At 40.3% G+C, this 12147-nt stretch overlaps 1 protein-coding gene across 1 annotated transcript in view; it reads left to right on the top strand.

Moving 5' to 3' along the window:
• Nucleotides 1–8679, top strand: part of LOC124593940 (sodium channel protein Nach-like) — a 273902-nt gene extending 265223 nt beyond the window's left edge. The window contains exon 12 of the mRNA XM_047132290.1: nt 7992–8679. Coding sequence (XP_046988246.1) covers nt 7992–8230 — 239 coding nt within the window. The 3' untranslated portion in view covers nt 8231–8679. The remainder of the gene's footprint in view (nt 1–7991) is intronic.
• Nucleotides 8680–12147: the final 3468 nt, after the last annotated feature.

The raw sequence follows: 12147 nt of genomic DNA, 5'->3' as shown, positions 1-12147 counted from the left end.
TGTAGCTCAAAGTGGTGACCACCAGTCTCAGTGGATGTATTACAATGGTGCATGCAGTTCGGGCACATTCTCGCAAAGTTTTTGGGTGTCTGTTGTACACTGGAACAGGAAATGGCTGATAAACAGTGTACTCCTCTGACCAGAAAACAGACATTCTGCACACAACTTAGCTCATAGCACATACATCATGTGATGATCACATGCACCGTACCAGTGCATTAACCTGTGCTGCATGCACATCACTATCCCTGGTATCAATTGTCCATTGCTTCAGAGAGCTTGTGATGTGTCCATGACAAAGTGTTTACTGTGTGCAGCCCATGACACATAGTCAAAGGTGGAATGTTACCCATCACGAGAATTGGCAGGGATGCAGCTAATGTACAGTTCTGCAGGATGTAATCCCCCATAAATCAACACAAATGTACAGAGCACGCTTTCCCAACAGCTGTCGTCCTAACTGGAAGAAGTTTATCTCTGGGGATACCCAACTTACAAGAGACAGGGTTGTTCACACCACAGAGAACCAGCCAAGGTTCCTGTCTGAACACCATACTTTGAGGAGATTGTGTTGGATTATGTGGCTGACCACCCAGAAATAAGCACCCATCAACTTTCCCATGAAACATAAACTTCAGAGGATACAGTGTGGAGATTACTGGTGGCACAGGTATTGCACCCCTGTCATAAATAATGTGTGCAAACAGTGGAACAAATGGGATTAGAGCCCCATGTTCACTTCCATCAATGGTTTAACTGCCAAAGTGCTGTAGTGCTGAACTTCGTACAGTTTGTATTGTTCGTGGATAAGGCTTCATTCACCCATGATGGTATTTTCAACTGCCACAGCAGCCTTTTATGGAGTCAGGGCAAGCCCTACCCCACCCACATCAGCAGCCACCAGCAACAGTTTTCTGTCGACATGTGGGTGAACATTGTCCAAGATCACCTAACAGGACATTATTTGCTGCCTCCCGATTTGACTGGTCCATGTTACCTGGTGTTCCTGCAATATGTGCTGTCACAGTTCTTGGAGACTCCTTGTTGTTCATGAAAGGATGTGGTTTCAACATGACAGTGCACCTGCCCACTTCAGTCTTAATGTCTGCAGGCACCTGAACAACTCAAACCATCATCGGTGGATTGGAAGTGGAGGTGCCTATCCCACGGCCAGTCCACTCACTGGATCTCATGCCTTTGGACTTTTTCCTTTGGGTTACATCAAGATGTTGGTGTATGAAACACCTGCAGAAAGGATGAAGACTTATTTGCTAGGATCCAAGTTGCCTGTCTCCTGGTGCAACAGACACCAGGCATCTTCAAGGGAATCTGGCAGAACTTCATGCACTATTGCCATGCATGCATTGAGACTGATGATCATCTATGTGCACAACCACTATAAACTTTGTTGTGTTATGCGGATTGCACTGTACGTGTCCATAACACAATAAACATGAATTTCTGACAACTGGTTCCCTGTCTCAGTATAATTGGTTGTGGACCCACAATCATATGTTTCATTTGACCAAAAAGGTTTGAGATACTTGTATATGAGCGCCTTAGAGCACAAGTGGTGTATCTCACATCATTCTTATTTTGAGATATTTAATAGTTTACTAGGACTGTCATACAAAACTAACAATATTTTATATTACTTTTTTATCGTATATGTTATCAGAGTAGGTTTTCCTAATTCAGGTTAACAATTTCAATAAATTTTATACAGTTATAGACCTGATATAATGGCCTAAATGAAGAAATTTTTGAATGCTTGGACTTTTTTTTAACAACAGGATTTTGACGGAACACAAAATTTTAGCCACAGAAAATTAATTATCAGCCATTATGGCTGAAATTTTTGTGAACACTGTAGAGAAAAAACATTTATAGCTCTTTTCCAGAAATTAAAGAGATGATTTATGTCAGACAGTAGGTTGATGACTTCATTTTGTTGTTTAAAGGGAAGAAAATTAATGGATATAACAGAACTATTAAATGAGCAGCATCTGAAAACACCATTCATATGAGACAATTAACTTTTTAGATTTGACTGTAAAAAAGAGAGAGGAAGGCATGCTTTCAGAATCGTCAGAACAGATACTTGCTCAGGTAGTATTAAAGGAGAGATCACATGCTACTCAACCCAACATAAGGAGCATTTTTACGCAGTACGCAACAGAGACTTCAGACTGCCACTCACAAAAGATGAATTACAAAGATAATTACTTGTTAAAGAAGTAGCAATAGCATTTGGATGTAGGACACAAGTTGCATTGCTGTGACAGATCAAAATGAAGGGCAAATGGTGCACACTTTAAGTTATAAATCCATCATGTCAAAAAAGAATTTATACAATAATCCTGTGGTGTACAATGTTAAATGTGCAAAATGTGATAAATATTATATAGGCCAGACTGGATGAAACTTTGAGATCCAGTACAAGGAACATTGCAAGCACAGTAATCAGACAGCACTCACAGTGGAGTGCATGTGCAAATAGCAAACATTTAATTTAACAATGTAGGAAATGATAGATTGCTACTTACCATAAGGAAGACACACTAAACTGCAGACAGGCACATGAATTTAACACAATACGTGAGCAACTGTAGATAATACATAGAACTCCAAAAAGTTTTTATCTGAATGTGCTAGAACAGCTGGAGATTTACACCCACCACTTAAAAACCCCAGAAAAACTGCTGAATGAACAAAGTGGTTTTGCACATAGGAATTATTATGAACTTTGTAAAGACATGTTTTAACCTTACTAGATTTGAGACAAGACATTACCAAACCTTAGCAGCAGCAACGTGCAACACTCTGACAGTGCAAATTTGACACGACGAAGGGAACTTAAATGTGCTGTTGCTTTCAGCCTGGTGCTTACACAGCTCCTTCTGCAGAGTGGTGCACATAAAACGGGCCCCTGCGCTGAAAGGAATATGAATGAATAAAATCAACGTACATCATCACATTCTTGCATTTTTATTGTACAATTTCATTATTAACTATGTAATTAACAGTTTAAGTAACAGATTTACTTTTATTAGTTTAATGAGCATTTAGAAAGGAATTGAAAGTCTGTGTTCAAAATGTTCTCCGCCAACATCCAACCAAAGTTGTGCATGTCGAAGCATGTTAAGGAAAACACTTTTCAGTACTCTTTGAGGAATGTTCAAAATTTCTTCACATATGTCATTTTTTAATGTGTCAAGTGTTCTGGGATTGTGGCAGTAGACTCTAGCCTTTAGAAATCCCCAGAGGTAAAAGTCACATGTTGACAATTCGGGAGAGCGGGGTGGCCACAAGACCTTACTAACGGTCCTCTCTTCTGTAAAATCAGTATGTATATGAGGTAAGGACAAACCTGATGTATGAGAAGCTGCCCAATCTTGCTGGAAATATGCACAACATTTTTCATTTGGAGTTAACAGAATTGAAAATTCATTTTAGAGTTGCAAGGAAACATGTGTGTTGACAGTTTTGTTGAAGAACAATGGCCCAATAATTCTGTTACCAGATACAGCACACCATACACCAGTTTTTAAATCGTGTAACGGCTTTTGCAGTACGCCATGGGGATTCTCTGCTGTCCAGTGTCTTGCGTTAAGTGAATTAATGTAACCTGATAGATCAAAACCAAGTTTCATCTGTCAGAAAAAAGAGGAATGCATCAAGATGCCTCCAGTGACATTTTCCCACAACCAATTACAGTAATGTGTATGCTTGCCCTTGTCTGCTTCTTTTATTTGCTGAGCAACACTCATATGGTAAGGTTTCATTTTTAAACCATGAAGGATGCGTTGACTTGACCTGCGAGATATTCCACATTGCTGTGATAATCGTCATGTTGACTTGTAGGAACTTCTTTCAATGTGTGCCATCACATTTGCTACAACTTCAGGTGTACGTACAGTTGGTGCCTTATTTCTCTTTGAATTAACAACACTGCCTGTCGAACGCCACTTTCTCACTAGGTTCTGAATCGTTGATTTTGCAGGAATATTACTTTCAGGAAACTTTTCATCAAAAGTGTCACGAACAACATTAATGGATTCAGACCGCACATATTCTTCAACAATGAACACATGTTCTTCAATGGAATAAGGCATGACAATGAAGTACATGGTTTATAACGGCTACTTTCTGTATGAACTACTCACATGCCACTGCTGTTGGAAAGTGGCAAAGAAACTGTCAAGCTAGTAATGCTACTCACATGTGTTCACATTCCAGTTCAGGCTGTTTTTATGTGTGCCACTCTGTACAATTATCCAATAGCAAGAAAAGAACACACATTTTTTTTTAAAGTTTTTAAAAGTTATTTAGATTTTCCCTATAACAAAAATATGTTTGTAGAGCAAGGAAGTCCTTATCAACATCTTGTGTATAATGCCGTGGAATGTTTCATGTATTAATTATTTTTAATCCACTTAGAGCAGTGGGAGATCCCTATAGGAGGGCGCACGAAAGATATCTTGAGCTACCTTTACTTTTACCGTAATAAAAAATAATCAATATTTTTAATGAGAAATAACTGTGAATTACTATTATTAATACTTCACAATCAACTGACCACTCTCACTCTTGACTAATCTTCACACTTGCACTTGCTACAACTAGGACTTTTTAGTTACTCATTCTTCAGTCTTAATATTTCTGCTTCTGAATGTAAACTAGCTTCCTATTCGGCAAATAATCCGTATTTATAACACGATGTATTGAAGGTTCTCTGTACAAGAAAACAGTAGAATATTCATGACTTTTCTTGAACAAATGCCAGACAGAATAACGTATCGAGATCACTAGAATGGCCGCAACTTTTCTCGTAGGTACATGTTAGCTACCTACGTGCCAGGCAGAAACGTATAAAATATGATGATGCGGGTTGTGTGCTACGTAGAAAGGTACAACTACTCGGTAATTCGATTCAGTCAAGTTGACTGACGAAAGAAACACTTGAATGGCATGCAGGCTGACTCGCAGGGGCGGCACGGGTGGCAATGTGAGCGGTCCCGCAAGGGGCTGGCGCGCGCCGTACACATCCCCCATATGTATCCACAATGTATCCACAAGTCTTTAAAGCTATAGGCATTATGTATCAACCAGGTTCTTTTAAAAATTTTAATATATTTTTTTTAAATTTTAATATGTTACCAAGGCTAAGAAATCCTTATCAGTGTTCTGTGTAAACGCTTAGGAATGATTTTATATATCAGTTACACTACTTTGCAAAATGTAAGGACAAGATTGATAAAGTAACATAACATGTTAGCAACTCAGTGGAAATGGAACAAAGTGTGGGAGCATGTTACTGGAGGGATTCCACTCATGCACAGAAAGCTGGACTTAACATAGCATGAGGTCAGCTTGACTGTAGTGCCAAATGGAGCTGGCTGCACAACACGAGGCTGTTGAAGGAGCAGGAAATGATAGTGTGTGCCAATCAGTGACCAACTATGGTGCACTGTGTTGGTGTTCTTCATTACAACAGGGCCTGGGGAAACATTTGGATGACTTCAGACATTGAAGAATCATCAGGAAACTGGAAGAAGGGTGGAGTGTAACCAGTATAGCTCAGGTGTTTGGTGTTGCCCACAGCATTCTTCCAAAGGCACGGACAGCATTTTCAACAACAGGCACTGCTACCTGTTGGAGAGTAAGGGTCAACAAAGGTCAATTAAAGCAGCAGATGATTGCTACATTGTGCAACAGGTAAGAAGGGAGCCCTGTCAAACAGTGGGTGCAATTGCAACCACATTTAACAGAAATATAAAACATGCAGTCTCACTGTCAACAGTGACATGGCCACTGCATGGGGGTGGCCTCTGTACTTGATGATCAGTACATTGTGTTCCATTGACTCTTGCACATTGGTGGCACTATTTGCAATGATACTGAGAGCATAGCGACAGGACCATCGAGGAGAGGGTTACATGTTCTTTTTGGTTTACAGCAGATTCAGTTTGAGTAGTGATTCTGGACTTTTCTCATATGGCAACAGTTGGGAACATGTAATGCACCCAGAAACATTTTTGAACATGATCAGTTTGGTAGTTCAGATCTTATGGTATGGGGAGACATAATGTAGCATGTGCGTACTGACCTCAAGTCTTTGAAAACATGGTGCACTCACCAATCAGCGATATTGTGACACGGTACTCACTCGCTGTGCATGTCTTTTCAGGGGAGCATTTGGCCCTAACTTCAGTTTTATGGATGACAATGTGCAATCATGTTGAACAACACATGTGGAGGAGCTCTTGGAACGAGGGGGTATTCAGCAAGTAGACTTGCCTGTCAGTTCACCCAACTTAAATCCCATTGAGTATGCATGAGATGCACTGGGGAGCCAGTGACCGTCCAGCAGTTGTCATCTGCACTGGTTGAGGAATGGAATGCCCTACCACAAGAACTTCATACCAACATTGTGGCCAACATGGGAGCATGTTTCAGAGCATGCATTGCCATCCTTGGTGGTCACACACCCTACTGAGAACCACATCCCTCCTTTTGTAATGTCCAGGGGACTGTCGTGGATCAGGGTGGCCTCAGTGTAAATTACTATCTTCAAATAAAAGTGTTATTTGTGTTTGTCTCATTGTGTATTTCTTTCAGTTACCTTAAGTACTATCCTGTAGCAGTTCTTTTTGTATAATGTCCAAGTTTCATCAAGCCATGTTATTTGACAGTGACACATCGTATGAAAGTTACTTTTCTCCTTAAGTCTTGCACACCAGTGTATTTTAGTATTAAATCCATTAGTATGGATAGAGAGCACTCTTTAATGATACAGACATTTGCACCTGTAGTGCAAGTGTTCATTTGGGTATGATATAATGGGAGGTATGACATGGTATGGAACAATAATATGCTTAATTTCATGAGTATACACACAGTAAATGGTGCACATCTTTTCTGCTTGGAAGCTAAGAAAGCATCAAAGTCTGTGGTCAGGTCACAGATATTCCACTTATCTTGTGTCAGCAGTGTATATCAGCGTTGATGTTACCACAGAGCTCCCTCCCATCCCCAGCTTCACCCCCCCCCCCCCCAAACCCCATAGTGTGGAGCACCTAAGAGAATGTGAGAGTGATATTGCAGCAATGGGTGCTGATGAGAACAGCTGGTTGTGCTGTGGCTGGCAGCTTTGCAAGACATGACTGGGCTATTTCTCAAGGTTGCAGTGGGCATGATATGAGCACTGAACCAGTGGAAAGTGTCTGGTGTGTACATACAGGTTGTTGACAGTATATCCAAAGAGGTGGAGATGCAGTATCGGTGGCAGGGATGTTGGCGTATGGAGGCCATGCAGGCCAGAGAGATTTTGATCTGATCAAAGTGACAGCATATGTTGAGGGATCAGTGCAGTTGACATGAGCCAGCAATTTATCTTCCAGAGTGAACGTCAATGGATGTGACAAGCATAGGGGCCATCTGTATTGGAGTGGAGGTAGTGGGTAGGCAGGAACACAAGGTATCAATCTGTTTCAAATTGTAATCAAAGTCAATGTAGACAGAGGTGCAATCATACAGCCTGGAATTGTGGTGTTGATCTCCTGTTGGGAAGAGTTGCCAAAGTTGTCAGTGACAGCTGGAGGCAAATTGTGTGGTCGAATGTATTCGGAAACATGTCATGTTGTGTTTAGTTCCTCCAATGTGTCTGGAATGTGTTTTCAGTCACACAGTTTACCACTTGGCCACCAAGCCCAACCTATATGATAAAAACAGAATAAAAAGTGTATGTATGATATTAGAGGAAAGCTGTTACTTTGAGGAAAGCTGTTTATATTAAGTAGCCTCAGTTTATTTCCTCATGCTAGGTTAATGAATGCATGATGACATTGCTGAAGGGAGGGAAAGAGAGATTCGTATTTGCACAGACATAGAGGCAGTTGAATTTCTGGTATGTGACAATATAATAGATACATCTGCACAAAACTGAAATAATTAATAACTATGATATGAACTGCATGGATTTTTTTCAGCCTCGCTTGGAGGAATCTTCAGCTTGTTTCTAGGCTGCAGCTTCATGACAGTCATTGAGCTACTGTATTTCTTCACACTGAGGCTGTTTCTACACATGAGGAGTTTCAATACTGTCGCTCCAAGACGCAGGAAGAAAATGAGAGTGGTGAATCTCAGCTCAAAGACAGGCCAGCAAGATGTCTTCACCCTACCAGTCCCACTGGACAATGACAACATTGTGAAACATCGTTTCTTCTGACTTGAAACTCATCACCCATTTGTTCTTGTGTAACATCTGTGGTGACTAAGAGAGAAAGAGAGAGAGAGAGAGAGAGAGAGAGAGGAGTGTATACTGTGATTTTTACTTCAGTACTGATTGTGATAATTTTTGTACCTGCATCTGTGATACAAAAATATACAGAAGAAATAAAAAGCTGATTAATGCATATGATGTGTACATAACACAGAAGCTTGTCTCAGTCGAATAGAAACAGATACAGAATGTTAAAAATAAATGGTACTGAAAAAGTCTTGTGTTAAAAAACTGTGCCATCAAGAACAGAGTTCATAGCTGATTCACTCACATGTAGTGTCACAGAGATATCATAGTATAATAAATTATTCAGAGATTAGACAAGCAGTACAATAGAAGAGAGAAATATTTCTGTATTACAGTAACAAATAAGTTTTATTAATGATAAACTAATAACATTATCAATACAAAAAAGAGTTGTACACTATGTATGCTTAAATGCTTATAAATAAATATTTTAACCAGGAGTATAGTTGCTACTTTGATTGAAGTTGGCACACTTTCAGTGACAGCATTCAACAGCAGTCTAGCCACTGCTGTGTACTTCACATTTGTTGTGTGTTCCAGAATTTCTCCTGGACTATACCTCAGGTACCTTTGTTAGCACATAGTAGATTTACATGAATATCACAGCAGACGTTATGTAAATAATGTGTCATCACTTTCAAACGATGAAAACTCCAGGATGGAATTTACTAATATTATGAAAGGAAAGTTGCCACTCACCATATAGTGGCGATGCTGGGTTGCAGATAGGTTCAACAAAAAGACTGTCACAAATAAAGCTTTTGGCCAGTAAGGCCTTTGTCAGAAATAGACGACAGACACACACACACACACACACACACTCACACAAATGTAACTCATACACACGACTGCAGTCCCAGGCGACTGAAACCACACTGTGAGCAGCACCACCTATGCATGATGAGAATGGGAATAAGGAGGATGAAGGAGTGGAGAGGGGGAGGGATAGTAGGGTAGGGGTGGCAGACAGTGAAGTGTTGCAGATCAGATGGAGGGCAGGAGAGAGGTGGGAAGGAGGGGGGGGGGGGGGGAGGCAGCAGAAAAGGAGAGAAGTAAAAAGACTGGGTGTGATGGTGGAATGAGGGCTGTGTAGTGCTGGAATGCGAACAGGGAAGGTGCTGGATGGGTGAGGACAGAGACTATAGAAGGTTGAGGCCAGGTGGGTTATGAGAACATAGGATGTATTGCAGGGAAAGTTCCCACCTGTGCAATTCGGGAAAGCTGATGTTGGTGGGAAAGATCCATATGGCTCAGGCTATAAAGCAGCCATTGAAATGAAGGATGTCATGTTTGGAAGTATGCACAGCAACAGGGCGGTCCACTTGTTTCTTGGCCACAGTTTGTCGGTGGCCATTCATGAGGACAGGCAGCTTGTTGGTTGTCATGCCCACATAGAATGCAGCACAGTGGTTGCAGCTTAGCTTGTAGATCACATGACTAGTTTCACAGGTAGCCCTGCCTTTGATGGGACAGTTGTTGTTTGTGACGGAGTGGAGTAGGTGGTGGTGGGAGGATGTATAGGACAGGTCTTGCATCTAGGTCTATTACAGGGGTATGAGCCATGAGGTAAGGGGTTGGGAGCAGGTGTTGTGTAGGATGGACAAGTATATTAAGTAGGTTCATTGGAATACTACTGTGGGAGGAGTGAGAAGGATAGTGGGCAGAATATTTCTCATTTCAGTGCATGATGAGAGGTAGTCAAAATCGTGGCAGAGAATGTGATTCAGATGCTCCATTCCTGGGTGGTACTGAGTTATGAGGGGAATGCTCCTCTGTAGCCAGATGGTGGGACTTTGGGAGGTGGTGGGAGACTGGAAAAATAAGGATTGGGAGATTTGTTTTTTTACAAGGTTGGGAAGATAATTACAGTCCTTGCAGTGTGGTTTCGGTTGCCTGAGACTGCAGTCGTGTGTGAGAGTTGCATTTGCATGTGTGTGTGTGTGTGTGTGTGTGTGTGTGTGTGTGTGTGTGTGTGTGTGTGTGATCTATTTCTGATGAAACCCTACTGGCCGAAAGCTTTTATTTGTGACAATCTTTTTGTTGTGCCCATCTGTGACTCAGCATCTCTGCTATATGGTGAGTGGCAATTTTCCTTTTCATAATATTGTGTCATCACTTTCTTTTATCTCAGCTCCTCTTTCATGACTCCTAATTTGTTAAGAAAATCAAATGATGTAAAATCCAGGATGGAGTAATGACAATATTATGAAAGGGATAGATAGATTACTACTCATCATATAGTGGAGATGTTGAGTCATAGACAGGCACAGTGTTTTTGTTGTGCCTGTCTGCGACTCAACATTTCCACTAGGTGGTGAGTAGCAATCAGTCCTTTTGATAATATTGTCTAATTTCTTAAGATTTATCTTTCCTTCTTCCTGGAACAAAAATTCCTTATTGAACAGTGTTTGTGATCTTCTGTAATTTAAGTACAGGTTGGAATTCATGAAATAATATAATTTATGCACCAACTAATTCAACAACTTATTTCTTCATACACCACAGCAAGCTGATACTGAAAAATGTGTGCAGACAGAAAACATCGTTGTTTAGAAATAGGTCATTATTTTGTTGCTACTCGTTTGATAACTCCAAGGGATTGTTACAGCCTTTCGATGTAAACTGATCGTTTTAAGACACAACAGAAATATGACAGAATGTGAGCACGAAATATGCATAACGATATAGGAGACTATCTCTTGAAGTCATCAATCCTCTCATGGTTGATGGGACACATATATCCCAGTAGAGTAACATGCAGATTTGAGGGTTGGAATATCTTTGCCTTGTACTGTCTAGTCCTACTACCCAGTGAGATCTTTGAGAAAAATAGTACAGGCCTTGGGCAGGATATATAGAAGGCTGTGAGCAATCTAGTGGGGTGGTAAGTCTTTATAACTGGCAGAGCGCAACTGTTTCACGAAAATGATTTGAAGTCACCATGTTCACCATTCCAAGAATGTCTGAAGTGAGTAACTGTGTTTCCTATACACTATACACTATAGATATTGCATTGTAACATTACTACACTCCTTAGTAATTCAGCTGATTTGTACATCATTTGTAGTTAGTGCGATGTATATGCCCCAGCAAACAGAATGTAGAAAACACTGGTATGTGATATGTCAAAGCCATCTTCAAATTTTATGTCTAAGATCTGCAAGCAATATTTCATATTTTTTATTATCATGAGACTAAATGTGGTATGGTACTGATTTTAATGAGGGCTGACATTGTCACATTGAAGATAACAAATTCAACGTTTGACAATATGTAGAAACCAAAACAGTCTATGATCACAAATATTTGTTATATTCAATGATCAGTTTCAATCATGATTATTATCATTAGATTGATATGTCTCCTTGAAATTAATAAAAGAGTCAATGACAAAATCCATTACAGTTCTAAAAATTATTTATTTCTGTAAAGGAAAGTGCTGCTTTGTTTCAGGACATATGCCCCATCTTCAGATGCATATTAAAATGTGAGTCCACAAAGGATAGATAACTAAGGTTAAAATAAGTTAAAATACTGCATCCCTGGTACATAGCATGCAAAAGAATATCTTCTTCAATTCTATGTCTGGCATAAAGCCTCTTACAGAGGAGGATAATGGTCCAGCCTTAGGATCATGCCACACATGGATCTGCAAGAAGACAGGTAGGAGGTATTTCCAACATAGTGTTGCATACACGACAAAGCAAAACTCAAGAGTTGATTTCCAACTTTGGGTTGTGCTTTGTACTGGTCTGATGGGTGTCTGTGCAGCACTGTGTTCGAAACACTGCCTACCTATCTTTTTACAACTGTATCACTTTTTTGTTGTTGACAAT

Source organism: Schistocerca americana, chromosome 2 (genome assembly GCF_021461395.2).
Source record: "Schistocerca americana isolate TAMUIC-IGC-003095 chromosome 2, iqSchAmer2.1, whole genome shotgun sequence".
NCBI classification, from domain to species: Eukaryota; Metazoa; Arthropoda; class Insecta; order Orthoptera; family Acrididae; genus Schistocerca; species Schistocerca americana.
The sequence above is the reverse complement of the archived record's forward strand: the minus strand, read 5'-3'. Positions and strand labels throughout refer to the sequence as shown.